At 36.8% G+C, this 22,239-nt stretch overlaps 2 protein-coding genes across 2 annotated transcripts; one reads left to right on the top strand and one right to left on the bottom strand.

Annotated features, from left to right (window-relative positions):
• Nucleotides 1–1,145: 1,145 nt before the first annotated feature.
• Nucleotides 1,146–7,841, top strand: LOC145767181 (peroxisomal membrane protein 11C-like). Its single transcript, XM_082578953.1, has 4 exons — nucleotides 1,146–1,427; nucleotides 1,667–1,845; nucleotides 6,184–6,240; nucleotides 6,796–7,841. Exons 1-4 carry the CDS (start codon nucleotides 1,188–1,190, stop codon nucleotides 7,016–7,018), a joined length of 699 nt encoding a protein of 232 aa, XP_082435079.1. The 5' UTR covers nucleotides 1,146–1,187; the 3' UTR covers nucleotides 7,019–7,841.
• Nucleotides 7,842–9,234: 1,393 nt separating this feature from the next.
• LOC145766529 (uncharacterized) lies at nucleotides 9,235–18,378 on the bottom strand (the record flags this gene model as incomplete). The annotated part of the gene is made up of 10 exons (XM_082578254.1): nucleotides 18,123–18,378; nucleotides 17,371–17,580; nucleotides 16,795–17,010; nucleotides 14,271–14,462; nucleotides 13,544–13,744; nucleotides 13,138–13,308; nucleotides 12,036–12,236; nucleotides 11,476–11,733; nucleotides 10,929–11,153; nucleotides 9,235–9,329 (listed from the first exon to the last, which is right to left on the bottom strand). Coding segments are annotated over exons 1-10 (2,025 nt in total), but the record flags the coding sequence as incomplete, so codon positions are not given.
• Between the last annotated feature and the right edge of the window lie 3,861 nt (nucleotides 18,379–22,239).

Here is a 22,239-nt window from a genome sequence, read left to right as displayed (position 1 = left end):
TTATAGAAACTTTGATTTTTTGTACTGTGTTGGAATAGACTATTTGTGCAGTCATTTGTTGGTACTGTGTCCGAATAGACTCCTGATGAAGAGAACCTAATAGACTCCTGAGTCCTGATGAAGACATTGTTTTCATTTTTGCTTATTTAATTATAGGTTTTTGTGTAAAGGACAAGTTAATTAAATCATTTTCAATTTTTTTTTCAGACGAAACGAAGCCGCTTTTGATTGTCATGCTCTAAATTGGCTTGACATATGAAAATTTCCAAGAATACATCAACAAACTTCATGAACTTTATTTTTTGGTGTTGACTTTTACGTTTTTTTTATAGAATAAAAAAATAGTTAAAACCTTACCTGTTTGGTTCCAATTGAAAAAAAAATTGGTTGTATTGCGGAATTGTTTTCATCGTCACATACACCTTAGATTTTTATGGCATGCACGTCTCAAACCCTTTTAGTTTTGACATCTTTTCCTTTTGTTCGTTTTGTTTGTTGGATTTGCTTGGTATTTTATTTTAATATTTTTACAATATCGCTTGTTTCGCAATCCAAAAATAATTAAATTAATGTTGGTCTTTGACAGCACATGGCAACACCGATACATTCACTTTGCAACTTGCAAGGTTTATTGCTATTTTGCAATCCTCCTAGTTTTAATTTTACAATAGATGATTTACATCTATGGTTTTACTCAACCTCAGGCTTATGACCAAGTTATTTAGAAATTTTTACCGTTTTTTTAACAGTAAGATAGGTATCAGGAAACTCAGCATGCTGGCAAGTAGTGCAGGAAATCATTTGTCTATTCTACACTATTTTTCGCTGGCGGTGGAATTGTGCAGCTGATATGGTGTTCGCTTTACTCCCGGTTTAAGCTGGTTATTGAAAAACACTGCTCACCTCTACCCAGAGTGTAATAAATTGGGTTGACTTAGTTGCTGAAGGAAAGGCAGCTGAGAGTAAGGAACTGGTTACCTTATTCTCATTAATATTGTCAAAGGCTTAGTGTAATGAGAACTTTATTTTATCATCCCCTGATGCTTGGATTGAAGTATTATATGGAATTGGAACCTTTACTTTTTACATTATTTTGTTTGTTTATTAACTAAAACACAGCATCTTTATATTTTCTTAGTCTTTGAAAAACTTTTAATTTAGAAAATTTCAAAACTTCAAACTTTATTATGTCTGCATCTTCCCTCAAAAGTGCTGTTACATTACTTGAATCTTATCGAGGTCGTGACAAAATTATGAGAACAGCTTGTTTTGCGGCGTGTATGGGGAGTGGACTTGCCAAATCTGAAGATATGTCTGACAAACTTATGAAAGTAATGTCTGAAATCAGTTCTTGTCGAACAATCTTACGCTTATTTGATGATCTTTCTATGTTGGCAATGACTTTAAAATATGGCTTTGGAAAGCATGTAAGTATGAAAACTGTTTCTGTATTGGATAAGTAAGTGTGATATAACTTATGTATAATTTGTATAACCTTTATTAAGTTTATTTTATACTATTTTAGTATGGTGCAGAACAAGAACGTTTTAATAAACTTAAAAAATGTTTTCTGAGCTTATTGTTGATCCATAAAGTTTATAGCTGTAGAATGTACAATTGTACACATACACAAACAATTATCTACAGATTACTTCTTTTGATTTAGGAAAGGGATATTATTCAGCGAATATTCAGTCTTTTGAGCAATGCTGTGAATCAGCTATTCTTTCCAATTGAACACATTGCCTGGGCGGCTGAAAAAGGTTTGATATCTGTCTCTGCTGCACCTTGGTGGTTTGCTAGTTTACTGACTTGGATATCTTCTCTTACTATCAACATATTGAGGTAACTGCTTCAAATAGTAATAACAGCTATGACTGTTTCACTGCAACATTTTGTCACATTTATGTTGAGCAGTTGCCAACAATTATTTATTAGAATTTGATAACAACTCATACAGGGCTGCGATTTTTGCCTTTTTCGGTGACGAGGTCACTCGACACGCGCCATCACTATTCGACAAACGCCGTGCCTTACAAAAAAAACGAAAATAAAAAGGTAAAAAAAAACTGAAAGAGGACTAAACGTCGTCAGGTCGAGGAACAATCTGGGGGGAGGGGCATCACGTGATGCAATCATAAGAGTGCTGACTTACGTAAACTTTCTTGCGCCAGGTACTTCAAAGCAAGGTCTAAATGTGACGCTTCACACGAGAAACTCCCAAGGCGCCAGCGCCGCCATTTTGAACACTGCGGGAGAATGCTTTGATCGAAGTTCCAACGCCTGGCATCAAACATTTCGCCACACACGTTTTGTGCTATTCGACACAACGGGTTTCTTTTATAGATAAAATAACCGAAGTAGGCTATTTTAATTGTCAACGTGTTTGCAAGTTTGTATTTATGTCTGACTTATGCACTTGTTGTTCCAAGCTTGCAGAAATGTTTTGCAATGTGAATAAGGAATAGTAGACAGATAAACACGGTTGCAACTTGACTTCCATCCACTAAAAGGCAGGCCTCGAAATTCCGGCGGTCATGGTGGACATGACCTCCGGAATGACCTTGAATGTCTGCCGAAGCCGACTCATTGGTCGGTCATAAATGACCGCCGCAAAATTCTTGACAAAAATAGAGCTAATGCAGCAAAAATATATTTTAAATTTGAATTGTTACAATTGTTTGTTTAAAAACCTTATCGCGAACAAATACGGAGCTGAAACAATAAGGCTACGTTTACATAACGTTTCATTGCGCCCGAAATGAAAGATTTCCATTTCGGTTCGTTTGGTGGACGCGTAATCTGTTAACACGCGGCGACCGAAGTGAGATTCATGGCGGTCTGGATTTCACATCGGTAGTTTTGACAGAAATGAAACCGATATCAAGTGGTTGCGGCTATGTAAACATGCCTCAATGAGATCCTAGCAATGAAATTAGCCCTAGTAGTTTGATTATAGTCAGTTAACTGGTAGTGTAGTAATTTGTAGTGTAACACGTAAAAAGAACTTGAATATATCATAAATAAAATAGTTTTGTTTTTGAAGTCATAATAATAAAACTTTTCCACTGGTTTAGAATGTCGGTTGCGCTTTAGAACCAGCCATCTGCATGATATAGCCTACATTTTCAACTGGGACTAGTCTAGAACGTTGGCAGTTTTTTAGACTGAGTACAAAGACTTATTGTCAATGTCATCTGTAATCATTTGAGACATGCAATGGACTGGTGCTCTAGTAGTAGGCTAAATAGCAAATTAACCAATAAATTAAGCTAGTCCATTCTTGAAGAACACAAGTAAATTATTGGCTCTGAACTTGTGATGTCAGTCTATTGACCCAAAAGAATTTTGAAAATACTTGTGGTATTTCAGTAGTGGTTAATGTACCCTTTCCCTTTGGAATTGCATGTTTTATTGTAGAATCTATGTTGTTCTTTTTTTGGTAGAAGAACCAGCTTTATTTTCAGCGTACTCAGTAGCCTAGTTACAGGCACGAAAATCACTCATGCGTAGAGGCTGTATTCCTTTCGCCCGAAACCAAAAGCCGCCGCAATGAGATGGCATGTGAACAAAACCTTTTTCACGCCGCTTTGAGATTTCGGTCATTTTCATTTCGCCCATCATGTAAACGTAGCCTCATAGTACAGGCAATTGCTTTAAAGATCACATTAGAGTGGCGTGGTTAACGAGCTGATGGCAAAAGTAGCCATTTTTACATCATTTCAACGCCTTGCAATGGTGCCTTGAAATAAAGTTGTCTGAACTTTTCGGCAGGATTATTGCGTTACATTGATCGTTTGTTAAAAAGAAACGTCACAGAGAAGCAAGTCTCAGCTGGGTTCCGCAGTCCGCACGTGCTTAGGCGAATGTGGCGACCTTATTCACGCTGATACTGATAGAGATAGAATTTCTGCACAGAAGGGAGGTTGTTAGACTAACACTATTGTGTTAGTTAACACTAACACTATTGAGGGCTAACACTATTGACTTGAGTCACTAATACGCATTTGTCTGGACGGTCCTGACATGGAGATTTACAACCCGCGCCGGCAGTAATCGCTTGGCACAACGATTCTATAACGCGAAAACCACGGAATAAGTGATCGTAGTTGCTTTTGTAATAAGGAAATTTGGATTGTTGTGTTCAATTGTGCTTATTGCATCATTACACGACTGTCATTAACGCACTGATTGATTTGCAAGCAATCTGTTCCAGTATACTTTAGGGTCGGTTAATTAAGCCATCAACCATTGCAGAGTTATTCTGTTGTAGAAAATCTTCTTCTACAAACACGACTACACAATACTGTAGTGTGATTTTGTGCAAAATCTACATGTAAAAAATATGTCCGGTTGAGATAATAAATGTCCGCTGAAAGGGCCAGTCCGATAGGACATGCTTGACTGCCGGAAAAAAATACAAATTTCGAGGCCTGAAAAGGGTTTCTGTGATTGCGTAATGGGCGATTTTGCATTTGCGTTCACAAAAGCACACAACCCAGCTGGCAAAACCTGTCGTTTTTACATTGATTCAACGTCTGCAGACATTGAATCGAAAAAACGAGAAGCGAAAAATACACTAGAGTAGTCTATCACGAGTCACGATCGCACTGTTTGATTTGTAGTGATGTACCAAAAGTAGCGATACGCACGCTGTTACGTTAAATAACTCAGGGGGAAAAGTAAGTTAATTTTGGGTTGATTCAACGTTCGAGTCAGCACAAATCTATTTAATTTTCCTGGCGGGTTACATTGCGTACCCAGACAGCAAAAATCATCATTTTTACATTGATTCAACGTCTACAGACGTGAAGTCAATGCAAAAATAACGAATTTTGCTGTCTGCGTAACAATGCCCAAGAAGAAATTTACGTTTGTTTTACATTAATTCGACATCTAGCGACTTTGAATTATCATAAAATAATGTTAATTGTTCAACCAGGTATCGGTAACAAATTAACATCTCACTGCGAGATAATTGCCTCGATTTACGTTTACCCTAACATAGTTTCGGCACAATTGAGATACTGCGAGCAAACACGAGTCTGTTTGATAAAGAACTAGCTGTCAGAATCGGAATCATAAGACGCTGTATGGGAGGATGAAGCTGTCGCATCGTCACTGGAATACTTGAAGACGCAAAACTGCCCGTTCATGAACGCGCAATGCCATATGATCAGAAGCATTATTTTTCTTTTCTGCCGAAGAACCGTTTATCTAATTTCGTATTACTTTTTTAACTTGACCCCGTAGCTTTTCTAATTCCGATTTGTTTCCGCCATAAAATTCTTTACAAATTTTGCAAAATACCACACTAACTTTTCCTTCTGTTTGATAATCTATAGCAGGTAAATTCCACTTTTTAACTGTATCTTCTTTCACGATGATTTATATTCGCAACGACACCAGTAAACAATAAGCATTCGATGAAAGAATAACATTTGCGTAACAATTAAGCCAGTATTCATAAGGTGGCAAACTTTTTACAGTTCACAAGAGCATTGTCAGCGCATAAAATAGCTTGCGTGATGCTCTGGGCTACCGCCGTGTGACACGCGATGAAAAAGCGCATAAAATTTCGTTTGATTAAACATTAAAGCATACGGCAATTGTCGCAGCAATCTAAGGTGTGTTGATTTGGCGACGGCAGTGTTTTTGCCGTCGTAGATGGAATCACTCAACCAGCGTGCGATTAAAAACTTAAAGTGACTCCGATACCACACAACTTGTGCGGTAACTCGCGGACAAACGCTTATAATCTGACTCTTGTGACGTCATATTACTATTCGACAAACAAGCGTAGAATTTTTGGTATAATTTTGTTTAAAGCATCTGGCTTTAAACATGTATGATAATGTCGATGATTGGTGGCATAGGCGAGGAACAAACAAAAGTTTTCAGACTGCCATCAGGTGTGCATGTGCAGACAATTGATTGTACTGTAACTTAAAAAAGAGTTTGCTGGACAAGTTTGTGAAAACATTTAACCCACTCTCATACAATAGGTAAATCCTTCAAATTATAGTTTGTAAATCTTTTTTACATTTATAAAAGGCTTAGCCAGAACTACACATGTTGTAGTTCAGCACTATGGTACCATAGACAACTTCATATGCATAAATTGCTGTCAAAGTATGAAAAAATTTTCACTTAACATGAAAGTTATCCAGAGTTATATTTCAGCTGTCTGTGGAGGCTGATGAAATTGCATAGACGTATGGCAGGGATTGCATCAAAAATGTGAGTCATGCTGTTTTACGCTATACAGTTTTTAATGCTAAAATGTGTTCTGATGTTGACTTTTAAAAGCATGTTTACTTTTATATTAACTCATATCTACAGTTCACTTTTTTGTTGGAGTGTGATGTGTTTTAAGTGATGGCACAGCGATTATTATATTGTAAAATATAGCTTTAAGTTAATACTTTATTCCTTAATAGCAGAAATACTGTGCTTTTGAAAAACGATTTTGGTTTGTTTTATAAATATAAGAGATCAAGTTGATTTTGTACTTTATTGGCATATTCAGGGACATCACAATTCACCATGGCTTTGCTTTGTACTCAAGGTATAACTTTTGCCATAATTTAACTTTATAAAAAATCATTAACGCTGTTTCCATTAGCAACAAATTTTTAAATGAAACTGTGGCTAAACCTTCTAAGTACAAAAAATAACTTGACACACCTATTAAACCATTTATTTTTCTTTGTTGTTTGGTACGCATAAATGGCAACCCTGCTTCTGCTCGTGTTCTATGCTGGCTTAACTTGTTTTCAAAACTTATTTGGTTAGATCACCGTCCTTATATTCCGAGAGCGTTGAGGTGAAGGAAATCCGTCACATGCAGAAGAAGGAATATTTCAATGTCGTTGAAAGTATCGCAAACCTTGGTCTAGCCATTCACTGGCTTCCTGGCGGTCGCTTATGGTCAGGGAAGCTCAGCAACGCAGCCGTCGGGTTCCTCGGGATTGTGTCATCACTTGTTGGAATTATGAAGTTGACAGTTTTGAACTGATTTTGTTTTAAATTATTTTAGATTTTAATTATTCCTTTCTAATTTTGTAAACTGTAGTTTTTTAATTTAACATTATGTTGAACAATTTTCATTGATCAATTTCATCCAAAAAATGCTTTTCTGGATATTTTTGCATTTTACACCCTTCTGCGTTGTTTTGATGACTCAAGGGTTAGGCTACCATCAGATATTAATGATATTCAACGTTATTTATTTTGTTTCGTCACTGAGTACGTCTGGCTTGATCAAGAGGCAGAACTGGTAAAATATATTTGTATGTCGCAAATACTGACGATATGAATGAACAAAATCCACAGACTAACCAAAAAGCTGAGAACTTTTTTACTCAGATCTTTGGTAGTTCAGCTCAGCCTACCGTTACAAAAACACAAAGAACTTTACAATTGAGTTCCAAGGTTACTGCACCATTCTATATTTTTACCTTCTGTTGCTTAATTCGTAGGTTCTCTTTAAACCAAATGGTTGACGATGCCAGTAATTTTGATCTGTTTTATACACTAAAGCGTACTATAGTGAATTAAAGCCTATACACTATGCAGTGTAGCCCGAGCTTTCTAATAAACGCCTGCAATAATGTGCGTTAATTTCTATATGATTCACGGATTTATACTGCCTGCACGTGGTAAACTATGCAATACTCTTGTTCCGAAATGCCTTACTGGGATTGCAAAGAAAAATGTCGTTGATTTAGGGCAATGCGGGTTTAAAGATGTTATAAGCTCACATTATATTGCTGAAATATTAAAGTGTTAATTGTGTTATTGTAATTTGCTGCGTCGCTGTTAGATTTGTTAATAATAAATTTCTTGAATCAAACTGTTTCAGCCTGTTCAAGCTGTTTGTCTTTTACCTGTAGGTTAAGCACGTTAAGGGTTAAGCACGTTAAGGACTGCTCTCCATTCAGCGGCATCTAATGGATGGAACATTTCCCCGGCAACAATCGGAAACTTCACTCTGTCAATCTCGGTGACCGGACCTGCGTCAGTGATTCAAAGCCTCTACAAGTATGCGAAACTGCCAGGAATAAGCTCTGCAAGAAGCTTTCCCAGTCCGAGGATAAAGATTCAATCAATCAATATGCTCAAAACCACCTTTATTTCGCATCTTGTTTATTACTGAATAACTAACTCCATGTTCGTTACACAAAATGGGTACGGTAATGAACATAAGTATGTAAACAAGCATTCACTGTTCATGTATTTACGGCAAGGAGGTAAGATCTTCATTTAACACATAGTGTTTGGCTACTTTAAACTAATTCATACACGAAAGCTATTTCACATTACTGGGGATCCTTTAAGTGAACCCAACTACAAAACATAGCTGACACAAAATTCACATTTTAGGTCTACGTAAAAGCTTGATTAAGACGTACCAAAACATTGGGAAAAATTACTTATTTAAGAACAAGCTCATCGGTTGAGTGATTTTCACAGTCCAATTTTTTTCGACTTCTTCGATCGTTTAATGACACCCTGCTGCCTTCTATTTCTTCTCCACTTGTTTTCTCTACACACCAGCAGTGGTTGTCATCGCATTGACGTCTCTCATACCATCCCTCGCTGTCGCATTGCGGGATAGAATTGTCTGGCTGCCGTGACGATGTTATTCTATTTCTTGCAAGTTCACAAGCTCCTTTGAAGAAAATTTATGGTCTTAGAACGTAAACTTAAACTTCCACCAAAATTAGGTATATTGAAAACCTAATTTAAATATTAAACCTTTTAAATGTTTTGATTTAAATGTTAAAGTATTTTGCATTTTCCTAGCCTTTTATTTGTGTAAAAACTTAGTGGACAAAGGGAAAAAACCTAGTTGGTCGACCGTTCGAAACAGCAAAAGGGCAAAATCGAGCTTACCTTTCGTCATACGAAGTAACTGAAACATATGCAACCTTATCAAAGGTTCCAGGGAAGGTGGTAAGAAAGTGCAGAGAAGGACAAAAATGCCAGGTAGAGCTTTTAGACAATTGGGCACAGATGTTAATCCGATACTTTATTTTGAAGCCAGTAAGCTAAGTCGCTTGGAATTAGACTTTTTTTAGGGGTTTTTTCGGAGCATTAGCCTATACACCATTTCAGAAACACAAATAGCCTTGCCTACTATTTCCAGTAACCTAGGCCTTTTTATTTACCTGTTCTAAAAAATTCTATCTGTAAATTTTCCTCGGAAGGGGATCCTCCTTCGACTAATAGAGGAAACTGAGGGAAAATATCGGGCTTGTAAGATCCAGGCACTGGTGGGAATACCGAAGAAGCTTCGGATTCAAGTTTTGGTGCAGGAGGAAGAACTGCAAATACATTAACAGCTATAAATTTCCTTTGATAGTTTCACAAGAAAGTAGACATCCTTGTCTAGCAAGTTTCATAAACAAAGCCCGTTAGCTCAGTGGTTGCGCCCGACTCAAGATCAAGCGGCGCTGGTTGGGTTCTCAAGTTGTGCACTTGAGTGACACACTTTAGGACTGCTCTTCATTCAGCAGCAGCTAGTAGATGGAATAATTTCCCGACAACAATCAGAAACTTCACTCTGCCAATCTCGGTAACCGGCCCTGCGTCAAAAGCCTCTACAAGTAGGCTATGCGAAACTAGTCAGGAATAACCCATCAAAAGCTTTGTCAATAGGCTACGAGGATAAACATTCAAAACCAACCAAAAGCCGTTTCACTTTTTGTTAGAGAAAAAATGTTTTTTGCTTAGGCTATGTTTCAAAATCAATCAAGCGATTTCTTTTTTCTAAAATGCCAAACCTGATTGGTAAAAGATCATGTAAATAGGCCTAAGCGTGGACGTCGCTATAATAGCATCTGGACTGGAACTGGAAGCCAAACGCTAGGCTCATCTTGGTAGCAAAAAACCTACTTCATCAAGACTAATAGGCTAATCTTGAGCCAGTTTAGTATTCTGTCCTGTGGCCTAAACCAATTTAGCCTATCATTCTTTAAAACTGTATTTTTGTAATTATTTGTAATTTTTGCTTCAAAAACTAATTTAAAACAGTAGTTCTCAACCGGGATCCACGAAAGTATTTTAATTTGAAAAATCGCGACATTAGAAAATGGGTTGTGCTTTATTGTGTATTAGGCGTACAATGATTCTCAAACTGTGAATCGCGACGCCCTGATGCTGCGCACAAAGGTTCGGCTTCCCAACTAAAAAAAGATTCATTTAAGTTACATACGGTACTTTTATAAGGCTATGTAGGCTACATTCAATTGTTCAACTTAATTCTTTTGAGACAACAGATTGTTGATCAATGCTCAGTTTAATAATCCGAACGTTAGCCTATCAGCTCTCACAGTTTTGCCATGACTGTGATTACAACAAATTATTAATTGCACATGAAAATAGGTAGGAATTCGTTGTAAACGTCGCAAATATTTTATTAACTTTCGATAGCAGTTATAGAAAAAACATTTATATATACTGTAAATCACTGATTTTTGGTTTAGTGTGCCAACATATAATTCATGAGTCATAACATAGCTTTGTCAATGTCATCAATCGTCGTAAGCGCGTTGCGAGTTCAACAAACTCTTCTAAGCGTGTCGCTTCTGAAACATTGTTTCTAGGGGATATTATAGTAGCATTTCAGATAAAAAAAAATTTAGGGGTCTACGACCACTTCGAGGACATCAGTAATGGGGCCGCCCATGGCCACCTGGAGATCTTCATGTAGCCATGGGCCGCCAAAACAAAAAAAGTTAAGAACCACTGTTTTAAAACGTAGGCTTGCTAACGATTAAAACGATTGTTCTATTTAAGAAAAGAAAATGTCGAATTGCTGTTTCAGCTAAGTTTCAAGCTCACACCAAAGTCATAGCCTACAAAAAGTGTAGCCTACTTTTGTTAATTTTTGCTTGAAATTACCTACAGCTTACAGCACTTACCATTAGGCCTATACTTTTCGCAGTCAATACTATAATCTGGTTTATATTGATTGCGTCTACTTCCATCCATTTCAAACCCCCAGATTTTATCCACACACCAGCATTCCTTCAGGAACCCGTAGCACTGCTTGCTCACGTAAAATCCATTTTCGTCACATTCTGGTATGAAAGTGTCAAAAAGGGACTCTACTTCGTTTTTACTTCTTTCTCCTTCGCAGTTCGTTTCTGAATATTAATTGCAAAACACGAATAAAAATAGAGAGTAGCAACAAAAGTAAAAAAAATTCAATTAGACCTAATGTGCTAAATTTCTTTGGTTCTGTGAGACTGTGAGATTATGAAAAATATTGTTAATACAATTTTGTTTCATTGCGACTGCATAGCCTACCATTCGTTTCCAGCAGCCATGCGATAAACCACTAAACTAAAGTGCTTGTCCATCAGTTTTTTCAATAGCTAGCCTGTAGACTTCTTTCAAAGTATTTTTGTTTCGTATAGCAGCCTAAGCGTAGGCTTTCTTATATCTTATTAACTAAAAGTAACCTACCTGGTCTTGTTGCGTTTTTGTGTTTATCTGCGTCTTGAGATGGCGTTTTGTTTAAAGTTTTTGTTGCGGCATCCTTTGGGCAGTTTTCTTTGGGAACACATTTCAAATTGTCGTTCCTGAACCAATTTGTTGGACAAGCGCATCTGGGAACACAACTCGTGGACAAGCTGCATTTTATGACTGGGCTAGTGCAGGTTGCATCACAGTTTGCTGAACAAGGATTGAACACTTCTCCAAGTGTAGAATTGCACAACAAATCTGTAAAAATAAGTAGGCTATCATGTATCACCATGAACGGACGAAATAGTCTACCACGTAAATTCGCAGGCGTAGCGCTATGCAATTGTTGGCATAACTAGAAATCATCAAACAAAGAAAATTAAATACTGCCTTTTCAAAATTAAACAAAACGATAAAATTATTTGATTTTGGTATTGGTGAATGGTAGGCTAGTCCTATTTTCGTATTCAATATCAGCAACTTTTCAGTCACAAATGATATTAGCCTGCTGTAACCTACTCTATGGTTTTCACATTTTGGAATTGCAATCAAAAACCTACCTTTAAATCGGTCACAAGTTGCTCCGTTGTTGAAAGACTCTATGGGGGCCACAGTGTCGGAGATGCTAGCGCCATTTTCATCCAAGCACCAACACACCCCTGAGCTGTTGCACTGATGAGAAACAGAGTCACGTTCTATATTGCAAGCCACCGTTTCTCCAAAAGCAGCTGTGTCACGCATGTATTTGCAAGTGTACGGTTCTAGAAAGACATTCAGCAATAAACGTTTTATCGATACTTTTAATTCGAGAAAATCGCCACCATAAAATCTTAACAACCAAAAATGGGTCTATTCAGTTGCGCTTTAATGTCAGTTTTTACAGAAAACTAGCCTACCTAGAAGACTAAATTGCAAAAAGGTGTAATGCCGTGCTCAAAGAATAGTATTTTATAGAACGCATTAGCTATCGCATGTGTTAATTAACAAATCCCTTGATCCTACATGCCGACATTTTGTAACTTCGTGTTGTGCTCGTACAATCTGTTAAGTCTTGTTTTCAAACGTGTCTATAACGATTTATGACTGACACTTTTCACCGAAGTTCCCTTTATTCTGGTGATCTTTCTGTGAAACAGGTGACCTTACAAAAATCTTAAAGTAGAATCATATTTTTTATTTTTGTCCTCACGCCAATAATGCCACACGGCTGAACAGATTGATAGACTACTCGGTAAAGGCATTGGTGGATAATTCCAATGTCTTTTTTGAGCACGTGACTGGGTCTTGGCAAAATACGTGTAGGGCCGACAACAAGACTAGGCGTATACGCTTAAAAAGAAACATAAAGATCGGCTTCGTTGATTTTTTATCTTCTAAGTCTCTATTTGGTCTCAAACACAATTCTACATTTGATCAATAAATAGCTTCAGTATTAGAGATAATCCTATCCAACAGAGCACAGCCCAGAATAACGGGTTGGGTGAAAATTGCGACAAGTGGCTGAAAAAAGCAAAAGATAAAAAAGTGTTGGCTGAAAATCGCTCACTACGGACACTTTTTATTTACGCTATATTGCACCCAAGTGGTGTAAAACAAATTATTATCAGAGATACAATCAAGCGTAAACAGGTGCCGATGTCAGATGCTCTATTTTGAACTTACTTGGACAATCTTGGATTGGAACACAAGTTAAGTTTGACGTGCTTGTTCTCACCATTCCTTTAGGGCAGAAGCAATCATAGGCACAGCCGCGTGTGCACTTTGGAATAGGGTCGTCGCAGGTTGGAGGACACATTGCAGCGCAAGGCGAGTAAGACATGTGCTTTGGGCAGTCTAAACATTTGAACCATTGTTATTATACGGACATTTTGTTGGCTTGTGTCACTTTGTTAAATTCTGTGAAAAGGTGCTTTTGTCACAAAAGTTTTTCAAGCAAATAATATTTTTTTTTGTTTTGTAACTCTCATATGAAAGGCTAAACAATTTGTTCTAAAACCGATCCTTTGTTAAAATGCTTTCTTGGTTAAAAGCAACTTTTTCAAAAATAACTGAGCAATAGCCTACTTACCCCCTAGAAATTCACAATCCAAAAAAAAATTGTTTTTTGGCATTCTTGTTCCGTCCAATAACTCTCCGCTATATTTGTTCACGCAATAGCATTCTTCATTTCCACACTGAGTTGTGTTGAAGTGTCCAGCTGCATCACATTCAGTGGCTAATCGTGGCAAGCCAAGTTGTCGTTGAGCCAGGCATGGGGTCAGTTCATTTCCTAAAGAAAGTAATCTATTTTTTAAAAGTTAAATTCAATATTGTGAGTCAAGTAAATTTCTTTATTGAGGCAAGCAAAAATCAAGCAGGCGTATTGGAAGTTTAAACCATTCTCACCATAGTTGTAGAATCTTACAACCAGGCCCGGATTTAGGGGAGCAGAGGGTGCAGGTGCCCCGGGCCCCCCGACTTTTGAAGGCCTCCCCTACGTGGAAAAAATGTGATTTTGTGTCATTTTTTTTTCTTTCAGCTTTTAAAGTTTCTGCAAAATGCTGTGCAGTGCTGGATTAATGCTACTGTAGACGTAGAGGTGGTTTTTGCACGGGGGCCCCCCGATGTAAAAGTGCCCCGGGCCTCCCATCAGCTAAATCCGGCCCTGCTTACAACATTAGATAATGATTGCTGTTGTAGATTTAAGAACAGTAGCATGGACAATCACTTTCCAAGTTATTTCCTTTGACGGTAAGTTGTTACCATAGCAGGGCATAGCTAAACAAAATCAAAACATTGATAGAAAAATAACTCACTGTCACTTCTTTTAAGAACGCATTGATTTCGATTGACGCAAACGTCATTTACGTCTCTCACGTTCCCGTTTGCGCAAGCGCATCTTTGATTGCAAGATTCCTTTTGACTGCAAGCTTTGAATGGCTCTGTGCAAGTGGCGTCGCACGGTGGCGCACACTCACGAAACTCTTCATTTAAGCTGGGGTTGCAAGCTGAAAAGAAAGGCGAGTATTTTGTATAAGAAGAGAGGATGATGCTACAGTATTTGTGAATAATTAGTCATTTTAAGCTATATCAATAGCATTAAATTTTCAAAATATTTAATTCATTTCAGCAATATGGTAATCACAAACAACGGAGTGTGTCAGCCAATGAAATGTCTGTCAGTTTTAAAACGTTGTACAAAAAAAAAAAAAAAAAATTGACTTACGATGGTTGAATTTATTGTTTGATTTTGTAGCCAACTGTGTTTACCACGGCTGTAGGTCGGTGAAGCGTCCCCTTTCATAAGAGAAAGGTTGGCAAATCGCACTACATTACGTTGAAGAGATTAGGATTAGAGATTAGAATTAGATTTTAAACTGGCTGTTCTGCTTTGGTATCATGCACGTTATAACGTCCGTGTTTTGTCGCTTCTACCTTTTTTAGACCTCTGCTATGTTTGGCATATTTTTTTTTAGAACTATGTTTTCTGCTATGTTTGCATAGTCAGAAATAAAAACAAACTGAACTGAACTGAACTAAGGTCACTCAGTTCACCTAACATGCGATATTTTCTAACCTTACAACCTGATTGTAATGTGGTAAACTCTTTCAAAACATGACATTTCACTGAACCAATCTGCAATTGTCTTGTTTACAATAACTTTTAGAGTTTCCTAACATTAAATCAACGCAAAAATTACATACATGGCCACGATTTTGTTCAAACGTGCTATGCCTCGAATCAACCGTAATTTAAAGTATTTAGTCTGTGCACATTTACAAATTCAACTTTTGCACTTTATGATACATACTTTTGCACAATATAAGGGTAAAAGATTGTCTTTCAAAGACTCTCGGGCCAAGACTCCAACAGCTCAACCGAATAAAAAGCACAAGTTAAATTAACGTTATAATTTTGCACTAACTTTGAGGTAACTTTGTTTGATCAGTTTCAAACGAAAAATAAAAGCTTTGCCCTGGATCGGTGGTTTGAAAACTTTGTCATCTTAACATTGACGAAGTTTTATTTTCAATCTCAGATGACGCAAAATGTAGATTTAATATATTTTACAATAACTAAGCTGAATCAGCTCATGTTACTTATTTACCAACTTACTTAAATGGTTGAATTCATTATTAGAATAACTACTTATTATATCACGGACAATTTTCAACGCTAAACGTTTTGAGAACCTAAAAATGAAGAACTGCATTTTTATTGTTATTCCAAATAAGGCTTAATAATATTTCAATGACAATATTTTATTTTTCAAATGTATTATTAATCAAGTGTGGTTGTATGATTATGGCAGACAAAATACTTGTAAACGTTTATAAGCATGAGACAGTCGCTGTTGCATCACAACATTTCCGTTTAATTTTTTTTTCTAAAAATATTATCGTCCCAGTTAACACCAAGTCTTGTGCGATGTGAAAGGGTTCACTTTGGCAGAGTGTCAGTTCTAAAACTTGCACTTGTGGTCGATTGTTAAAGCGACTGTCTCTGTCTAATAATGCGTGGTTCAAAAAACGTTTTTTCTATGAAAAATGAGCTTGCATGGAGCTTTGGTGTGTCTATTTTTGCAAGGCTCGCCACTCAAAGCGTAGTCGACGTCGGTGGCGTCTTCTGACATTTTAAAAATAAATTAAACTTTTCAATTTAGTTTCTACGATTTTGTTGATTTGAAGCGCAGCCGTTTTTGATATATTAAACTTCAAACTAGTCCGTGTTTCTTGTCGCGTAAATTACTTTATAATTAGCTAAATGTTGGCGTTAAAAAACTAAACATAAAAGCTGGTTCGCTTCTCAAACAGTTCGAGTGAAATGTCTCATGAACTGAAACAGCTATGTATATGTTACTTTACTAGGAAGGTATAAGCTAAAGGAATAACAAAAGGTCTTTTAAAGGTAATGCGCGGTGTGAAACGTGGTTACATCCTGTAAGAAAACCGCTACCTAACTGTCGTGACCGATAGCCTATCAATAAACCTATTCGTAATTTCTTTTGGCACTGGTCATTTTTTACATAATGACTTGTTCTTATAATGCGACAAATTAAGTCTGTATGAGTTTCGCACAGGGCTGATACATAATCGTTGCACTTTAAAATGTAAAGACGCTCAACAAAACTCTGTTAAACTGCATGCATAACGCCCATCGGTCAATCCGGGATGGACGAACCTCTTCTGTCAACTGCGATAAACAAAGCGGATCTACAGCAGCCTATTTCTAAAAAATCTGTGAGGAACATAGGCTACAAAGGTCACAGAGCCGCACTTGTTTTTGCATCCTTCTAAGTTCTACATTGAGAAATTATCACTGTAGCCTACGGTGCCTACCTGAAGCTTTTGGAGTACTTTGTGATACTAAGGGAGTTGTCGAAATGGCTGGACATTGCGATTCTGGAACACAACTTCCCTGGTGCAAAAATGTGTTTTCTGGGCATGTGCAGCGCTGCTTACAAACTGATGAACATGGTGGGGGATTGTGGCGCTCTTCACAAGAAACTGTGCAGCTGGCACAGTTGCTGTAAACCATTGTTTTCTCAACGCACTCTGTAAAAGTTCATAAAAGCAAGATTAGCTTAGATTAAACTTTCAAGAATTGACACATGCTGTATTCTAAACAAAGTAACCTATCATTGTGTTGTTTTTGAACGCTTTTTTTTTTAAAAGAAACGTGGCTTAGGCTATATTAAAAGTTTTCAAATCAAAGTGGCAAGAATTCTAGATTGAAACCAGAACTTTAACAAATTAGAATTATCGTGACATAAACTCAGACGAAGACTAAAAGACCCACAGCTTATATACATGGAACCATCGTAGGCGACTGGTGTTTGTGCAAAGAACTTGAGTGACCAAACAACTTTAATGATTATCGTAAATGTAAGCACGTATGATACAGGAGACACAAACCTGGAACTTGGCAGCGCTCAACACACTCTCCTTGATCGTTTCTTAGCCATCCACGGGGACAGGCACATCGATTGTAGCAGTTGCCATTATTGCACCCAGTACTTTGTGGTGATGATGTGCAGGTTTGGGAGCAGATTGAATTGCTGTCACATTTCCGATCACATTGGGAGATACAATAACGAAACTCTTCATTTAAAGCGTGGTTGCAATCTGTGAATCACAACTTGGAAATGTACATTGTAGCCTTGAAAAAGTTGGTCCAACACTTAATACCAAGTAGCCTATTGAGGGGTCAGAAGATAACCCAGACAGCCACTTCACATAGTCCAGATCCGTAGCCTACCCGATCCAGTAAAGATCTGGACCAAATAAAGTGATTGTCTGGGAAGGTTTTAATTACACTAGATTAAATTACAGTATGCTTTTGACACTGACGATAGTACAGTGGCCAGTTCCCATGGCTCAGCCACTTTCTCTTCATCTCTTATCCCAACGAGGATCACCTACCAGCACTTACGTCAAACCAGGATCGTATGATTGAAAGCAAGGCTTTTAGTTTATGTACTCTACTCTCGCCATAAGAGTTAAGCCAATGCTATTGCTTTTTACCATTCATCTATTGCTGACCATCAGCAATGCTACTCAACTTTGAAAACAGGAGATGAAATGTTGCCAAAATTGTCACCTTTGTTGATATAATTTAATTTGTTTCTTCAATATTTAATTGATAATAAACCAGGATTGAAACTTACATCTTAATGTGTTGAAACAATTTACTTCACCACGGCCATGCATACGCTGGAAGATCGGTCGGCCATTGCGAGTATCCACACACCAGCAGTCTCCAAATATGTCACACTGCTCAGGTGCCCAAGCTCCAAACAAGGAACAGGTTGGGTACCACGTCGATTCAAAAAGCGGAAGTCTGTTTCTCCTTTCCGTTAAACACCGTCCTCCATATATGGGCAAAGTTGGCTGAAGATCTAAAGTATTGAACGTTTGCACCATGAGTCATCGTTTTGCGTCAACTGCGGCATTTTGAAAAGTTACTGTCTTGCAAAATCCATGACGCTTTGCCGGGTCATGTTGTTTTGTTGTTTAAATAGAACAAACAAGGAAATTAAAACGCGTAGTTTTACGTCGGTTGCTACGTGCATATTCAGACGAGTTTATTTTTAATCGAAAATAAATGTTATTAGTTTAAGATTTGTGTGAAACGTCATTCAAGTAGTCATATTGCATCACAATCTATTCTGTAACCCATCATTCGTAAAATAACATTTTGTAACAAAACATTATCTAACTTCAATCGGCATAGCCTGTCAGTGACGAAGTCAAAAGCCAAACTTTAAAAAAACGTTTGGAGACAGCTTCTAATTTTTTTCACTGCGCTCAACTGCAAACGAATGCCTTCTCAAAACAATTTAACAAAAAAATTTAAAAATTAATTTAAAATTAGTAAACCATTTTTACAACAAACATCATTCAAATTAACTTTATTGTGAACGTTGAGGAGCAACGCATTCTGCGATGGATCCAGCGCTATAGAAAAACAAGCATTATTATTATCAACATTGTTGTATCAAAAAAATACGTCATTCGCTCACGGCAAAAATGTTTCAAATATTGATACACTGCTGAATTCTAGTTCACTTCCCAATCCTAATCGCGTTACCTTTTTTCAACGTGAAAACACGATGTCCCGTTTTAACCGGCAATAAAAAACATATTGTTAGCCAGAGAGCAAAATCCGTCATTTTTACATTGAAATTTTACATCAATGCAAAAATGACGGATTCTGCTGTCTGGATAGCATTATGATATTGAATTAACTCCTCACAAGACCGAAGAAGCAAGCTGAGTAGTTACAAAAATACAAAATATTTAAAAGTTGATGAAGAAGATTTTCCTTTCACCAAAGTCGTAATTTAGATAAAAGAGATATAAAATGATGAAAAAAAGTTATTGCAATTGGTCAATCTGATCAAAATTAATGGTTACACTTAGGTCTACTCTATTGTTACACTTAATTATTATTTTATACGCGATGCGCATTAAACTTATGCGTTACCTGGTTGAAGTAAACAATCTTTCTCTTTCAATTATCATTTCAAAAACATCTAAGTTATTTATCCTGCAACTTCATTTACATCTGGTTGATTTTTTAGATTGAAAAACTAGGTTTCGTAAAGAAAATAGGCCAACTGAGTTGTTGGCATGCGACTAAAGTAATTGACAATTCAGTCTGATACAAAAAATTGTATAAATAGCATGAACTTCTACAACTGAACCTGATATATATTACACTTAATTGTAAAGAATCAAATTTATTGTTAGCATAAGTAAATATATGACGTACACTCACCCACGTTTGTTGAATGTGTTACAATGAACACGAAACTTAGCATCAAAGAGATTTGAAAGTAGATCTTGATTGTCATGTTAAATTATAGTAATATAAATCTTTAACAAAGTAAAGAAAGTTATTCTGAAAAATAGAGTATAGAGCAACAGTAGTTATTAGACAAAATTTGCTAATTTTAAAATAGCGTTGTGATAATGTTAATCACTATATTTAACTCTTACTTTTTGACAGAATGCTTCCTTTGTTTTGTAGGATATTACTTTGTTTCAATTTATGTCTGAATTCACTTAAGTTTTGAGAAAATTTTAGGTTTGCAATTGACATGGTTAATATTAGTTTTGCTTAGGCTACTTTAAAAAAATAATAATAATTGTTTAATATAACTCTATGTTTCATATCTTCCAGACGAAGTCAAGCGATGACAGCTAAACTTTTTTTTTTTCTTTGCAGTTTGAGCTGATGAGTAACAAATTAAACGATTTCTCTTAATTCCTTTGTGTTTAAACAATTTGACAAGACGACATTTTTTATTTGTGTACTTCCCTTTCTATTTTTTTCGTATATATACTTCCTTTTCTTTTTTTCCCTTTTTAATTATTAAATGTCGCGAGACAATCATGTTGCTTTTTAAATGTCATGCAAAAGTGAAAAAAGTCAGTCACGCTTTTATTACATTTTTACTTTTAATCTAACTCCTCAGCTTAATCCAGCTAGTTTCTTCGTTGGAAAGCCTGTTGCAGTTTATTAGGCATAGTTGCTATCGACTTGTTAGGGCTGCGAAGCCATATATCAAAAACTTGCTCTTCTTTCAAAAAAAATAAAAAATAAAATTAATTGAGTTAAAAAAATATGAAATTGCCATATAAGCCAAGCTACATCTACGACTGACCAAGAGACTAAAATCACAAACTCCAAAGACAGAAAGTGAAAAATTTGAACTTTCAAATATTTGCGCTAAAGAGTCGGCAACATACACAAAAGGCGTAAGTTATTTCACTCAAAACTACCAGATTTGACAACAATCAGTCAACAATAAAGGAGGTGGGTGCATTGAGGTTACTTTGATTGGTATTTCTACCATTGTGGTTTTATACCTTTCCAAATTACCGTTTTGAAAAGATGATCTTCTGGTTTGCTTTATCATCTTACTTGTTTGTATATTTTTCAAATCAAAGTTTGAAAGGCGCAGCTTTGTCATAAAATAGCTTAGAAATCGTTTAAGACACAAAAACATTGCTCGAAAAATTGGTACCGTAATTGACGATGTAGGCTAATAGTTGTTGCCGGCAACGCTTCTTTACTTGGCTTGGCTTTGATTGGTTTGGAATCTTTATCTTTGGATTGACAAAGCCATGATGCGTTATTCCTGATAGTTTCGCATTCTTGTAGAGGTTTTTGACGCAGGACCGGTCACCGAAATTGACAGAGTGAAATTTTCCGATTGTTAAAGTGTTATTGCAGGGCAATTACTTATTATCAATCCACTAGGTGCCACTGAATGGGGAGCAGTCCATACAATGTGTTGCTCAAGCGCACACCCTCCCGAGAATCGAAACAGGACTGCTTGATTTTGAAGCTTTTTCGTTCACGAAGTGACTTGCTAACCAACTGAGCTATAAAAATGATGGTTTTGAAACTACATGATTTTTTAACAGTTTGTGTAAAGAGTTGTAGTGTAACCTGCAATTGTCACAGGCGTGCATGGCTACATAACAAGGTTAAATAATTTATTTTCGACTGTTTTAAAACCAAAACTCCAAAAATGAACAGAAAACTAATGTAGCCTGATATGTGGCATTCACCATACTCAACGTCTACAGACGTTGAATCAATGTAAAAAAAAACGACTGATTTGCTGTCTGCGTAGCTGCGGCAATCTCCTTGGATAGCATTAACCTTTTAATTAGTTTAAAACACTTTAGTTTAGATGGACAGCAAACAACACGAGATTTTACACCAAACTTTTCATGACTTTCTGTTTTTTCGCTGCCATGAGTTAACCTTCGGTAATACCTTCAGTAGGAGGGGTTGTCAAAAAAATCATATTGTGTATCCCTTGAGAAAATGTGGAGGTTGGGGAATAGGCTTCCTTTGAACAGCTCCGACAAACGAAATGAGTGACGACTCATACCAACGATGAGAATTAGAAACAACACTGACATTGTTTGTACAACTTGTTGAATGAGAGTCCTGCTTTGTGAACGAAGAAACGTTAAAAAGCCAGGGGTGCGCGCTTGAGCAGCACATTTTTAAGGACAGCTTTTCGCTCAGTGGCATCCAGTGTTCTGAATAATTTAGAGACAATACCAAGTACAAGCGGCAACTTCACTGTCAATTTTCTGTGATAAGTACCGTGGTTTGAAAGCCCCACAAGGACGGTATGCGAAACAGCAGAATAAATTTCCAAAGAGGCCTTCTGAGTGCGAAGATGAAAATTCTCACCAATCAGTCTGTACACAACTCCTCGTAATCATTACGGAAGTTGTTCTTTCTGTGGCGCATTC

This window comes from Aplidium turbinatum, chromosome 3 (genome assembly GCF_918807975.1).
Source record: "Aplidium turbinatum chromosome 3, kaAplTurb1.1, whole genome shotgun sequence".
In the NCBI taxonomy this organism is placed as follows: Eukaryota; Metazoa; Chordata; class Ascidiacea; order Aplousobranchia; family Polyclinidae; genus Aplidium; species Aplidium turbinatum.
This window is presented reverse-complemented; position numbering and strand designations above follow the sequence as displayed.